At 19.8% G+C, this 15,721-nt stretch overlaps 1 protein-coding gene across 12 annotated transcripts in view; it reads left to right on the top strand.

Moving 5' to 3' along the window:
• Positions 1 to 12,618, top strand: part of LOC122512628 (potassium voltage-gated channel subfamily H member 6) — a 240,637-nt gene extending 228,019 nt beyond the window's left edge. For 5 of the 12 annotated variants that reach the window (XM_043628561.1, XM_043628560.1, XM_043628558.1 and 2 more), the window contains 5 exons: positions 25 to 156; positions 3,014 to 3,347; positions 6,155 to 6,232; positions 8,862 to 9,089; positions 12,096 to 12,617. In XM_043628561.1, coding sequence (XP_043484496.1) covers positions 25 to 156; positions 3,014 to 3,347; positions 6,155 to 6,232; positions 8,862 to 9,089; positions 12,096 to 12,414 — 1,091 coding nt within the window. In that variant the 3' untranslated portion in view covers positions 12,415 to 12,617. Of the gene's footprint in view, positions 1 to 24; positions 157 to 3,013; positions 3,348 to 6,154; positions 6,233 to 8,861; positions 9,090 to 12,095 lie in introns of all 12 variants that reach the window. The other 7 variants (XM_043628562.1, XM_043628564.1, XM_043628565.1 and 4 more) reach the window with 5 other exon arrangements.
• The last annotated feature ends 3,103 nt before the right edge of the window (positions 12,619 to 15,721 follow it).

Raw genomic sequence — 15,721 nt, 5'->3', positions numbered from 1 at the left:
TAATTTTTTTTTTTTTGCTTTTAGTGACAACACCGTTGACGAAACCGGCGCGAAGAAGTTCGGCGGCTGGGGAAAGTTCCTTAAGTCACAATATCACTCACCCAGCGTCCACAACTTCTAGTCATTACACAACTCCTTCACCGCCTCAGCCAAGTGGTAAATTTTTTTTTTCCCCCAAAAAGAAAAATCAATTTTTTTCCACACTTTTCTTTAAATTATTCAATTATAAAAATATATTCGAAAATAATTTTATTTTAGTAAAAAATTTCACTTAATTTTTTGGAAAATAATTAATTTCATGGAAATAATTATTTTCGTAATTAATCAAATTAGTTACGAAAAAAAAAAAATCTTTCCTGAAAATTTATTACAATTTTTTGGAAATATTTTAAATGTTTCCAAGGATTTTATTAAAATTTTTATAAATAATAATTGAATTCTTAAAAAGAATGAAATTCTTTGAAATTGAAATATTAATTGAAATAATTGACAAGATTTTGATATTATAAAAATAATTGAATTCCAGCAGAAATTTTCCTATTTATAAAAAAAATTGAATTCTTTGGAAAAAGATTTTATTATTTGTAAAATAAAAATAATTGAATTCGTGCAAGGAATTTTGGAATTAATCTAAATAATTGACAACATTTTGATTTTATTATAATATAATTGAAAATAATTGAATTCATGCGAAAAATTTAAATATTTATAAAAATAATTGAATTTTCGCCAATGAATTTATTTTTAGAATTTTTTAAAACAATTCAATTTCATAGAAGAATTTTATTATTTCTGAAAATAATTGAATTGTTGCAAAAAATTTTGAAATTAATTAAAATAATTAAATTCCTGAGGAAATTCTTTCATGTATAAAAAAAATTAAATTCCTTGCAAGAAAATTTTATCAAAATTTTGAAAAATAATTGATTATTTATGAGTAATTCGAATATTTTTGAAATTTTATTAAAATAAAATTGAAAATAATTAAATTCGTGCGAAGAATTTTAATATTTATAAAAATAATTGAAATTAGGAATGAATTTTATTAAAAATTTTCAAATACTAATGGAATTTCAGTGAACAATTTTTTTATTTGTGTAAATAATTGAAATTCTCCTAAAGAATTTTATTAAAATTTTTTTAAATAATTGAATTCTTTAAAAAAATTTTATTCAAATAGTTGATATTGAAAAGAATTGAACTCTTGTCGATTATTTTATTACAATTTTCAAAAAATAATTGAATTCTTCCAAATTATTTAAAAAAAAAAATTTTTTTTAAATAATTTAATTCTTGCAAAGAATTTTATAATTAACAAAAATAATTGAATTCCTGTTAAAATTTTGATATTTATAAAAATATTTGATTTACTAAAGAGATTTTATTTAGAAGAATTTTTTTTTTTTTTGAAATTCGAGAAAAATCTAATTGAAAATAGTTGAATTGCTGCGAAGATTTTTATTAAAATTTGTGAAAATAATTGAATTTCTGTGAAAAATTGTATTAAAATTTTTAAAAATATAATTAAAATCTATTCTCGAGGAAAATTTAATTGAAATTTTATTAAAAATAATTGAATTCCTGTGAAGAATTTTATTTTTTTCTTTTGAAAATAATTTAATTTTTGTCAAGAATTTTTTTTTTTTTTTTGTAAATTTGTGAAAATAATTGAATTTCTACGAAGAATTTTATTAAAATTTTAGAAAATAATTGAATTCTGTTCTCCGGGAAAATTTAATTGAAAATAATTGAATTTTTGTGAAAAATTTTATTATTTTCGAAAATAATTTAATTTTTGCGAAGAATTTTATTAAAATTTGTGAAAATAATTGAATTTCTGTGAAAAATTTTATTAAAATTTTTAAAAATATAATTGAAATCTATTCTCGAGGAAAATTTAATTGAAATTTCATTAAAAATAATTGAATTCCTGTGAAGAATTTTATTTTTTTCTTTTGAAAATAATTTAATTTTTGTCAAGAATTTTTTTTTTTGTAAATTTGTGAAAATAATTGAATTTCTACGAAGAATTTTATTAAAATTTTAGAAAATAATTTAATTCTGTTCTCCGGGAAAATTTAATTGAAAATAATTGATTTTATTATTTTCGAAAATAATTTAATTTTTTCGAAGAATTTTTTTCAAAATTTGTGAAAATAATTGAATTTCTAGAAAGAATTTTATTAAAAATTTAAAAAATATAATTGAAATCTATTCTCGAGGAAAATTTAATTGAAATTTTATTAAAAATAATTGAATTCCTGTGAAGAATTTTATTTTTTTTTTGAAAATATTTTAATTTTTGTGATTTTTTTTTTAAATTTGTGAAAATAATTGAATTTCTACGAAGAATTTTATTAAAAATTTTTAAAATAATTAAATCTGTTTTCGGGGAAAATTTAATTGAAATTTAATTGAAAATAATTGAATTCCTGTGAAGAATTTTATTATTTTCGAAAATAATTTAATTTTTGCGAAGAATTTTTTTTCAAAATTTGTAAAAATAATTGAATTTCTGCAAAGAATTTTATTAAAAATTTAAAAAATAATTAAATCCATACTTGAGGAAAATTTAATTGAAATTTTATTGAAAATAATTGAATTCCTGTAAATATTTTTATTATTTTGAAAAATAATTCAATTATTTCTTAGATTTTTTTTTTTAATTTGTGAAAATAATTGAATTTCTCGTATGAATTTTATTAAAATTTTAAAAATAATTAATTTCTTTCTTGAAGAATTTAGTAATTTGCCCAATAATTATGAGTAATTATTTTAAATTTTAATTTTTTTATTTCAAAAAAATACAATATAGAAAAGTTTGCTTATAAAAAATTCGATAAAAATCTGCTTCTAATTAAAAATTTGTTTAGATTTATGAAAAATTCTACTTAATTTCCAAATTGTTTACAGTTGCAAGAAATACGATGAAAATACTTTACTTGTTATAAATTTGTTTATTAAAAAAAAATATAATATAAAAATTTTACTTATTGTTGAAATTATTTTACAGGGGACTTTCAAAGTGGACCGGGACGGCCATTGGACGAAGTGAACGCGAGAATAGACCAATTGTCGAGGCAAGTGACGTCGCTGGAGCACTCGATGGCGGGCGACATTCGACTGATCCTCGCGCTCCTCCAGCAGACGCTGAATTCCTCGAGGGAGAGTTCGAGTATCGAGATGATGCCGGGAACCGCGCCCGCCGGCACCGCCCGACCCAGTGGCAGAGCCCCAGCACTCGTTCAGCGGTCGGCGAGCGAACCGCAGCCGCAAACCGTTCCGCCCTCCGCCAGCAACAACGGAAACGGAAAATTGCAACCCAGCACATCACACAGTCTTTTTAGGTAGAGAAACTTTGCGTTTTTCTCCTTTTTTTCGCCCATTTTCATTTTCGAATTTTCGTATTTATTTTCTGTTCATTTTAAAATATTTTTCAATTTGTTTTCAATTTTATTTTCAATTCGTTTTCTAATTGTTTTCAATTTCAATTCATTTTCGATTAATTTTCACATTGATTCCAATTTCAATTAAAATATCGAATAGTTTTCAAATAATTTTCAATTTCAATTCAATTTTGTATATTTTTCGAATAATTTTTAATTCATTTTGAATTTCAATTTATTTTTGAATATTTTTTAATTAGTTTTCAATTTTTTTTTTTCAAATTGATTTTCAATCATTTGGAATGAATTTTATTAGAATTATTCAAAAAATTACGGAATTTCAATTATTTGTGAAAATAATTGAATTTCCTGTTTAAAATTTTATAAAAATAGTTGGATTTTGAAATTAATTGAATTTCAGAGAAAATTTTATTATTAAAGAAATTATTTCCATTTTTCAAATAATTTTTAAATAGTTTTCAATTAATTTTCAATTTTAATTCATTTTCGAACAATTTTCAAATAATTTTCAATTCAATTTTGAAAAGTTTTCAATTAATTTTCAATTTTAATTCATTTTCGACTAATTTTCAAATAATTTTCAATTTCAATTCAATTTCGAATAGTTTTCAATTAGTTTTCAATTTTTTTTTTCAAATTTAATTCATTTTCGAATAGTTTTTAATTTCAATTCATTTTCCAATACTTTTCAATCAATTTTCAAAATATTATCAATTCATTTTCTAATGAACATAAAAACAGTTTTCAATTAAATTTTAAATAGTTTTTAATTTGAAATAATTTTACTTATAAACAAATTGAATTCTTGGCAAACAATTTTATTAAAATTTTGAATAATAATTGATCAATTATGAGAAATTGGAATAAATTTGAAATTTTATTAAAATAAAATTGAAAATAATTGAATTCATGTGAAGAATTTTTTAATATTTATAAAAAAAAATTGAACTTTTGGAATGAATTTTATTAGAATTATTAAAAAAAAAAACGGAATTTCAATTATTTGTGAAAATAATTGAATTTCAGAGAAAATTTCATTATTTAAGAAATTAATTGAATTTTTTCGACTAATTTTCAAATAATTTTCAATTTCAATTCAATTTCGAATAGTTTTTAATTCATTTTCGAATAATTTTCGACTAATTTACAAATAATTTTCAATTTCAATTCAATTTCGACCAGTTTTTAATTAATTTTCAATTTTTATTCATTTTTGAATTTTTTTCGACTAATTTTTAAATAATTTTCAATTTCAATTCAATTTTGAATAGTTTTACTTCCTCATAGAGGAAGTATTTAATTCATTTTCAATTTTAATTCATTTTTGGACAATTTTCGAGTAATTTTCAAAAAAATTTAAATTTCAATTCTATTTCGAATTTTTTTCGTATATTTTTCAATTTATTTTCAAATTTAATTCATTTTTAAATACTTTTCAATTATTTTTGAAATTCAATTCACTTTTGAATAGTTTTCAATTAATTTTCAATTTTAATTAATTTTCAAATAATTTTCAAATAATTTTCAATTTCAATTCAATTTCGAACAGTTTTTAATTAATTTTCAATTTTAATAAATTTTCGAATTTTTTTCGACTAATTTTCAAAAAATTTTCTATTTCGAATTTTTTTCGTATATTTTTAAATTTATTTTCAATTTGAATTCATTTTTAAATACTTTTCAATTAATTTTCAATTATTTTTGAAATTTAATTCAATTTCGAACAGTTTTTAATTAATTTTCAATTTTAATTCATTTTTTGAATTTTTTTCTACTAATTTCTAAAGAATTTTCAATTTCAATTCAATTTTGAATAGTTTTTAATTAATTTTCAATTTTAATTCATTTTCGAATAATTTTCGACTAATTTACAAATAATTTTCAATTTCAATTCAATTTCGAACAGTTTTTAATTAAGTTTCAATTTTAATTCATTTTTTGAATTTTTTTCTACTAATTTCTAAATAATTTTCAATTTCAATTCAATTTTGAATAGTTTTCAATTAATTTTCAATTTTAATTAATTTTTGAATTTTTTCGTCTAATTTCTAAATAATTTTCAATTTCAATTCTATTTCGAATTTTTTTCGTATATTTTTCAATTTATTTTCAATTTCAATTCATTTTTAAATACTTTTCAATTAATTTTCAATTATTTTTGAAATTCAATTCATTTTCGAATAGTTTTCAATTAATTTTGCAAATAATTTTCAATTGCAATTCATTTTCCAATACTTTCAATTAATTTTCAAATTATTATCAATTCATTTTCAAATATTTTTTATTTTTCGAATAATTTTCAATAAGAAATCATTTTCGATCATTTTTCAATTAATTTTTAAATAGTTTTTAATTTGAATGAATTTTCAACTACTTTTCAATTAATTTTCAAATTATAATCAAATAATTTTTTTTTATTAATTTTCAAATTGTAATCAAATAGTTTTTAATTAATTTTCAAACAGTTTTCAATTCATTTACAAATATAGTTTTCAAATTATTATAAAACAAAAGTTCAATTTTTTTCCTTTCTTCGATTACTTTCTTTTCTCATTGTCAGAGTGAGAAAATTTTATTTTTTCGCCTTTTTTCTGTTTTTTATTCATTTTTTTTTTGTCTTTTGTTAAATTAATATAATATTAGTACTTAAAAGCAAGAGAGAAAATAAAGAACTGGAGAATGAAAAAAAAACAACGGCGAGGAATTTTTTTTTCTCGAATAGTAATAAATTTTTTATTTTTGTAAAGCTTTCTTTCGAAATCCCTGGATCAGTTGCATTTGATTTCGGCGTCTTTTATTTTGGATGGTTTGGACAAACTGCGAAGGTGACAACAAATCTAGAAAACAAAACAAAAAAAACAAAAAAAAAAACATTTTTTTTCTTCATCGGATCTGATTCTAATCAGTGAACAAAATCTTGGAGAGAAAAGGAACATAATTTTAATTGAGAAATCCTTAAGGAATAAAATTATTTTCCACCAAAGTTGAATTTCAAAAAGTTTTTCTTTTTAGTAAAATAATATTTCATTTAGTAATCAGTAATCGAATTCACAAGTAAATTTAATTTAAAATCTTCAGACAAAAAATTTTAAAATATAAATTTTAACTGAAATTATTTTTTAAATCTAAATTTTTATTAGAATTCAAAGATAATTGAATTATTTGAATTACTAACTACTAAAAATTTACTAAAATTCTTCGTAGGAATTCAATTTTTTTTTTTTTATAGAAAATTCTTCTAAATAATTTTGAATTATTAATTCTTTATTTTAAAAAATATCCATAAAATTAAAAATTTTTGAAAATTATTTTCAATAATTTCGATGAAACGAATTCGTTGGTCTTGGATTTTATTTAATTTGAATTCCAATTAAAATGTTCGAAAGAATTTAATTATTTTTCAAAATTTTTTGAATAAAATTCTGCGAAACAATTCATTTTTTTGTCGAAAATTTTCATAAAATTCTACGCAATATTTCAATTATTTCAAATTCAAAATTAGAAAAATTAAAACAAATTTTGGAATTTTTTCTTTATAAAATTTTTCTAAAATTTTTAATAATTTTACGATTTTTATAAAATTTTTCTAAAATTCTTATCGGAAATTCAATCATTATCAAAAGTTTTCAAGAAAATTCTTCAGAGAAATTTAATTATTTTCATAACAAATAAAATTCTCTGCAGGAAGTCAATTATTTCCATAAATAATAAAATTTTACTCAAATTTAATTATTCAAAACAAAAAGTTAATAAAATTCTTTTCAACAATTTTAATGATTTAAAAAATAATTAAATTCTTGTCGAAAATTTTATTTTTTAGGAAAATAATTGAATTTTTGCGAAGAATTTTATTAAAATTTTTGAAAATAATTGAATTTTTATAAAAAAAATTTCTTTATTTATGAATATAATTGATTTTCTGAAAAGAATTTTCTAATTTATGAAAATAATAAATTGAATTCTTATGAAGAATTTTATCAAATTTTTTTGAAAATAATTCAATTTTTTAGAGAAATTTTATATTTTATAAAATTAATTGAATTATTATGAAGAATTTTATGAAAATATTTCAAATAATTGAATTTTATCAAATAATTAAATTGAAATTATATAGAAAATAAATTGTATTTCTGCAATAAATTCAATTATTTTTAATTTCTGCGCAAAAACTTAATTGCGTAGAATTATTATTAATAGAATAGTTATTGCTATCATAACTAATAAATTTACTGTTGGAATTCAATTTTTTCCATAAATAATAGAATTTTACACAAATTGAATTTTTGAAAAAAAAATTTTTTTAAAAAAATTACTCCCAAGAATTTTACTATTTATAAAAATAATTGAATTCTTGTCAAGAATTTTATTATTAATATTAAAAGTAATTCAATTTCTTTGTCGAATTAAAGCTTTTTAAAATAATTGAATTCTTGACAGGGATTTTATTGAATTGATAGAAATTAAATTGAAAATAATTGAATTCTTTTAACGAGAATTTTATCAAAAATGTTAAAAATAATTGAATTGTTTCGTATAATTAAATTGAAATTGTATTGAAAATAATTAAATTCTTACGATGAATTCAATTATTTACGAAAAATAATTGAATTCCAGCGATGAATTCAATTATTTACAAAAAGAATTAAAATCTTGAAAATAATTGAATTTTTCAGAAAAATTTTATTATTCATGAAAATAATTGAATTCTTGCGAAGAATTTTAGTAGAATTCTTGAAAATAATTGAATTTTTCTGAAAAATTAAAAATCAAAATTTTATTTCCAAATATGTCAAATCTTTGAAAATAATTGAATATTTTATTCTCAAAGTATCAACAGAAATTCTTTTTCAAATCAATTTTTGTAGAAAAGTAAGTTGTACGACAATTTATTAGTTTAAATTAGAGAAAGAATTATTATTTCTAAAAATTGCAACAACTTATGAATTTTTTTTAATTTGAGTAATTATTATTTTTTTAATATTAAATTATTGATAATAAATTAAATTAATATTTCCCTTTTTGTTTATTTTTTGTATTAATTTTTTTTTTGAGTAAATAATTTTAATATTCGGAGAAAATAATACTTTTCACGTAATATAAAATCGAAGATTTAAAGTTTATTTTTAAAAAAGAGAAACTTTTGGAAAATTCGCCAAAAAAAAAAACAAATTTTGCAGCACTGGTTAGAATAAAAAAAAAATATATATATACATACGTAGATGAAAAACTAGAAGCGAATCGACTCCCACTTGTAAATAACAAAACCACGAGCTTCTCGAGTATCTCGCTAGATTTTCTTTTCTTATTATTATTATTATTATAAATATAATTATTATTACTATAAAAAGCTTGGCCTTGAGCACGGCCTTAAAGCACGTCCTTTCTTTTCTTTTTTTTCGACTTTAATGAAAGTGAGCGAATAATGGGAGATTTTTGTGCTTTTTTATTTTAAAGGCCATCGTCGACGAGGGAGCCGGCGTCGACGTCGTCGGGAACGTCGCGTCTCACAGTGACGTCAGACACGTCGGCTCTGGCCGCGGCCTTGCAGACGGCACTCAATGGCAGAGCGGCGCCCACCAGGTCGCAGAGTCAGCCCGTCGACCTCGCCGTGCCGCCCAACACTCAGCCGCACGCCTGGCACAGTCAGCCGGCCGCCTTCCGAAGGGGCGAATTCAAGAGCGGGTAATTGGAAGAAAAATTGCCAAAAACGAAAAAAGAGCAGAAAACGAGAAAAAATTCTTTTCATTACTGGAAATTTTACGTTTTTCGCTGTTTACCTTTTTTATTTAGATTTAAATTGAATTTTAATAAATCAAAAAGATAGAAAAGCGAAAAACGTTTTTTTTTTACCATCAAAAATTTTTATCTTCGATATTTATTCGTCAATTCATTGTAACGAATAAATTTTACGCTCTTTCATTTAATTTATATTTTTAAATATTTTAATATAATTCTAGACGAGAATTTAATTATTTTCATAAATAATACAATATTCTTCGGAAGAATAAATTTAATTGTTTTCATAAAAATATTAAAATCTTTTTTTCAAAAATTCAATTATTTTCTGAAATTTTAATAAATCATTCGAAACAAAATTCAATTATTTTCTGAAATTTTAATAAATCATTCGAAACAAAATTCAATTATTTTCTAAACGTTTATAAAAAATCATTCGAAACAATATTCAATTATTTTTTTAAATAGTAAAATCTTGGCAAATGTTCAATTATTAATTTTTGATAAAAAAATTTCACGAAAGAATTCAATTTTTTTCTTAATTTGTTATACAAAAATTTTCAATTATTTTTTTAAAAAAGTAAAATTTTTTGCTAAAATTCAATTATTTATTTTTAAATTCAATTAAAAATTTCAATTATTTTCGTAAATGGAAAATTTCTCCGCAAGAATTCAATTATTTTTATGAATAATAAAATTCTTTTCAAAAAATCAATTATTTTTAATGCAATTTAAATAAAATTTCAGAAAAAAATTCAATTTTTCTTAATTTTTAATATTCTTTGAAAGAATTAAATTATCTTCTAAACTTTTAATAAAATCTTCAAAGCAATTCAATTTTTTTTTAATATGTAGTCAAATTCTTTTCAAAAATTCAATTATTAAACTTGTTTTTAATACAATTTTAATAAAATTTCATAAAAGTTTTCATATTTTTTTATAATTTTAAATATTTTTCGAAAAAATTAAATTATTTAAAAAAAATTTTTATAAATTGTAAAAAGAAATTTAATTATTTTCATGAATAAAAAAATTCTTCTGAAAAATTCAATTATTTTTATAAAAAGTAAATTTTTTTTGCAAAAATTAACTTATTTTCAACAAAATTTCAATAAAATTTCACAAAAGAATTCAATTATTTTCAATATAATTTCATGTAAATTTTCCTGGAGAATGGATTTAATTCTATTAATTTTAATGAAATTCCAAAAATGTCTAAACAATTGACATAATTTTAAAAATTGCAGTAAAATTTTTCGCAAAAATTCTATTATATTCATAATTTAATTTCTTCGCTGGATTTAAATTATTTATAAAAATTTTTAATTAAACTTTTTAATATTTTTAATTACATTTCAATTAAATTTTTCCTCGAATGAATTTAATGAATTATTAAAATTTCAATAAAATTCTTCCAAACAATTCAAATTAGTTTATAAAATTATAAGAAATTTCTTTCAAAGAATTCGCAGTTATTTCAAAAAAATGTATTTCAATTCAATTATTTTCAAAAAAAAAAAAAAAAACAATAAAATTTCCTCAAGAATTAAATTATTTTTAATTAATTATAAAATTCTTTGCAAAAATTGAGAATTTTATTGAAATTCTATGAAAGAAATTAATTATTTTCGCATAAATGAAAAAAATTCTTTGCTTCAATTCAATTATTTTTTAATAACAAACTATTATTATAAAATTTTTCAAAAGAATTTAATTTTTTAAAAAAATTTTTAATAACTTTCTTCAGAAGTATTTCAAACATTTTCAAAAATAATCAAATTTATCACTGAAATTCAATTCTTTTCAAACATTTTAATAAAATTTTTCACAATAATTCAATTATTTTCCGAAATAATAATTCTCAGAAATTCAATTATTTTAATTACAATTTAACAGGAATTGCTCGAAAAATGTAATTATTCTGAAAAATTTAATTTTAATTCCTCGAAAAAATGAATTATTTAAAAAAAAAGTGTTTATTTCAAATTCTTTGGTAAGAATTCTATTATTTATAAAAATATTAGAATTCTTCACAGAAATTCAATTATTTTCAAATATTTTAATAAAATTGTTCGAAAGAAATGAATTATTTTAAATATACAATTTTAATTAAATTTTTTTTTGAAATAATTTAATTTTTTCTTTTAGATTTTAATAAAATTCTTCTCTGAAATTCAATTATTTTCACAAACATTATAATTCTTCTCTGATATTTTAAAGAATTTCTTTGAGTTTTTTTTTTTTAAATAAAATAATTGAAAATAATTTATTTATAATTTTAGAAAATAATTTAATTCTCATTGTGAAATTTAATTATGATTTTTTTGAAAATAATTGAATTCCTACGTCAAATTTTATTATTTTCGAAAATAATTAAATTCTTACGGCGAATTTGATTAAAATTTATGAAAATAATTGAATTTTTCTAAAGAATTTTATAATTTATGAAAATAATTGAAATTTTCAAATAATTTTATTATTTGGGAAAATAATTGGATTCTAGCGGCGATTTTTATTAAAATGATTAAAAATAATTGAATTTTTCTGAAGAATTTTGTAATTCATGAAAATAATTGCATTTTTGCAATGAATTTTACTATTTATAAAAATAATTGAATTCTTTTGAAGGAAAAAATAATTGAATTTTGCCGAAGAATTGTATTACAATTTTCTGAAAATACTAAACAATAATAAATTAATAACGTACTCAATAAGTGAATTTTTGAATCTGTAATTATTCAAATATTTATATTATTGAAAATTAAAAAGTATTGTAATTTATTTATTTACTTATTTATTATAATTTGCATAATCTATTAATATTTATAGTTATTTATAGTTTATTTTAATTTACGATTGAATTGAAGTTCTTTTTTCCAAAAAATTAAAATAAAAATGATTTAAATTGTGTGTTTTTTTTTTGTTTTGAAATAAAAAATGGGAAATTTCCAGTTACAGTTCATTCAATAAACGTTCGGAGCCGGAGGGCGACGATCCCTGGAGTTGTATTGTCCCGATACTGGACCGGGGACAATTGCAGCGGCCGCGGAGTGGCGACTCGCGAAAGGACATCGCACTGACGTTGCGGAGTGCGAGCGAGGGACAAAGAACGGACAGAGTGCCACCGGAGGGCTCGCAGCAGCCGTTGACGCAACGCCAGGAGTCGTCGAGGCAGACGAGCGAGGACATGTCCTGGGAATTCACCATCAACGAGGCGCCAATCGCGAGACTCGAGTCGCTCGACGAATTGGATCAGGATCACACTAGTTAAGGAAACACGAACAGAGAATAGAAGCAAAAAAAAAAAAGAAATTAAAGAGAAAAAAGAAAAAAAGGAAACGAAAAAGAAATACAATCCTTTTTCGATGAGGAAGCGAAAAATTGAAATTAACTAATAAAAAAAGAAAAGAAGAAAAAAGAAAGAGAAATAGAAGAAAAAGAAAGAAACCAAAAAGGAAAGAGAAGAAAAGGGAAAAGAAAGAAAACAGAAAGAGAAGAAAAAGGAAAAAAAATAACAGAAGGAGAAGAAAAAGGAAAAAAATAACAGAAAGAAAAGAAAAGGGAAAAAAATAACAGAAAGAGTAGAAAAAGGAAAAAAATAACAGAAAGAGAAGAAAAAGGAAAAAAAATAACAGAAAGAGAAGAAAAAGGAAAAAAAATAACAGAAAGAAGAAAAGGGAAGAAAAAGAAAGAGAGAAAGGAGAAAAAGAAAAATAAAGAGAAGAAGAAAAAGAAGGAGAGAAAGAATAAGGACAAGAAGGAAAATGGAGAAAAAAAGAAAGAAAAGAAAGAAGAAGAAAAGGAAAAGAAGAAAAAGGAAAGAAATGGAAGATGAATAAGGAAAAGAAGAAAAAGAAAAGGAATAAGGACAAGAAGGAAAAGGGAGAAAAATGGAAAGAAAAAGAAGAAAAAGAAAAGAAAAGGAATAAGGAGAAGAAGAAAAATGAAGAAAGAAAAAAAAGAGAAAAAAGGGGAAAGAAGAAAAAAGAAATAGGAAGAGAAAGAAAAGAAGAAAGTAGGAAAGAAGTTGAAAAAAGTAATAATCTTTGAATTTTTTAAGAACAGTCTTTAAGAATAAAAAAAAAGAAAAAAAACATAAAAAAAATAAAAATACAGACAAATACTGCCTTGAGACGTAGGTAGCAGGGTAGCGCCGTAGTCGCACGGACAAAATTTGGCTGTGGTTAGAAAATTGCGCCTTGGCGGGCTTCCTGAATAATATTTAAAAAAAAACAAAGAAACAAAGAAAAAATAAATTCCGCGTACGAAGTCGCGGATGGCCCATCCATCTCCCTCTCTCTCCCCTTTCTTCGCTTTTTAAAACGATTTTTTTCCACAATTCAAATTTTTTGAATTTTCAAACGAATTTTCGTAAAGATCCGCGGCGATTTTTTTTTTCTTACGACAGGAAGAAATATCCTTTTATTTTTTAATTTATAAGGCAAAAATAGCTTTTCTTTTTATAAAAATACTTTTCTAAACAAAATACATACAATTATGAATAATGAAATAAATATTAGAAATTTAAATTAAATGAATACATTTCTTTATTTAATTTTTATAATGAAATGAAAAAATTCTAGTAAATAAATAAATATTATATAAATAAATTTTAGAAATATAAATTTAAATTAAATTATATAACATTTCTTTATTTAATTTTAAATTTAATTTTTATAATTAAAAAAAATTCTAGTAAATAAATAAATATTGAAAAAATTAAATTCAAAAATTAAATGAATAAATATTATTTATAAAAAAAACAAATGGATAATATAATAAATAAAACTTTGACAAATTTCTTCGTGCGAATCAGAAAATTTAAGTTTAATGTCAAAAAAAAAATTATAAATGTCAATTGCTGAAAATTTGATTAAATTGTCAAAAAAAAAAAATGAAAATTCATGAGACAATTTATTTGATTTCATTCAAAGTTGTCCATAATTTGTAGAAATCGAAAAAGAGAAAAATTTCATTATTGATCGAAGAAAGGGGAAGAAAAGAAAAATTATTTAAAAAGAAAGCGATCGTATAAATATTATTATGTTTATAAAATATAAATAACAAAATTTCATAAAACTCTTAATATTACCTAACATTGCTAAATTTATATTATATGGGGCATTACTTTGAAAAAAGTTTTTCAATTTTTACTTTTTTTCCCTTTAGTAAAATTCATGCAAAAATTGACTGTCCAGAAACAATTTTTTTTATTTAAATAGGAAAAAGGAACATTTTTTTGAAGTCAAATTAATCATTTTTAATTCAGAATTTGAAATTTTTAATTTAAAATATTTCTTTAAAATAAAAAAGTAAATAATAATTTGTTAAAATTAAATTGAAAGTTGAAAATTCAATTGCAAATTTTCATTTCAAATTGAAATATGTAAAAATTTTTAATTCAATTTTAATTTTGAAATTGACAATTTAATTCCAATTGAATTGACTAAAAATTGAAAAATTCAACTTTAATTTTAAATTAAATAGAAAAGTGTAAATTTAATTTCCGTTTTAAATTAAACATTAATTTTAATTTCAAAATTACATTGAAAATTAAATTTTAATTTTAAAGTAAATTGAATTCAATTGCAAAATTTACATTCAATTTCAATTGCAGTTTAAAAATTGAAAATTTTTAATTTTTAATTGAAAAGTAATTTTAATGTCAAATTAAATTAAAAATTAAATTTTTATCTTGAATTAAATTGAATTTAATTAAAAATTTAATTTTAATTTTGAAATAAAATTGAATTTAATTGAAAATTTACTTTCAATTACAATTCAAATTGAATTTAATTGAAAATTTACTTTTATTTTAAAATAAAATTTAATTTTATTGAAAAATTACTTTTATTTGGAGATAAAATTGAATTTGATTGAAAATTTACTTTTAATTTCAAATTTAATTGAATTTATTTGAAAATTCAATTTCAATTGCAGTTTAAAAATTGAAAACTGAAATTCTTTAATTTAAAAATGATTTTAATTTCAAATTAAATTGAAAATTCAATTTTTATTTTCAATTAAATTGAGTTTATTTGAAAATTTACTTTTATTTTGAAATAAAATTGAATTTAATTGAAAAATTACTTTTAATTTGAAAGAAAATTAAATTTAATTGAAAATTTACTTTTAATTTCAAATTAAATTGAAATTTACTTTCAATTTTAAATTAAATTCAATTTAATTGAAAATTTACTTTTATTTTGAAATAAAATTGAATATAATTGAAAAATTACTTTTAATTTGAAATAAAATTGCAGTTTAAAAATTTGAAATTGTAAATTTTGTATTGAAAAGTTATTTTAATTTCAGATTAAATTGAAATTTACTTTTTTAAATTAAATTGAATTTATAATTGAAAATTTAAAACTAAATGGAAAATTGATTTTCAATTTTAAATTAAAAATTTGAAAGTTATAATTGAAAATTGATAATTCAATTTCAATTGAAAAATAAAAATTGAAAATTGTAATTTTTAAATTAAAAATTAAAAATTTTTTTGAATTAAATTGAAAATTCAATTTTAATTTTCGAATTAAATTCAAAATTGCAGATTTAATTTCAGTTCTGAATTA

This window comes from Leptopilina heterotoma, unplaced genomic scaffold (assembly GCF_015476425.1).
Source record: "Leptopilina heterotoma isolate Lh14 unplaced genomic scaffold, ASM1547642v1 Lhet_123, whole genome shotgun sequence".
NCBI lineage: Eukaryota > Metazoa > Arthropoda > Insecta > Hymenoptera > Figitidae > Leptopilina > Leptopilina heterotoma.
This window is presented reverse-complemented; position numbering and strand designations above follow the sequence as displayed.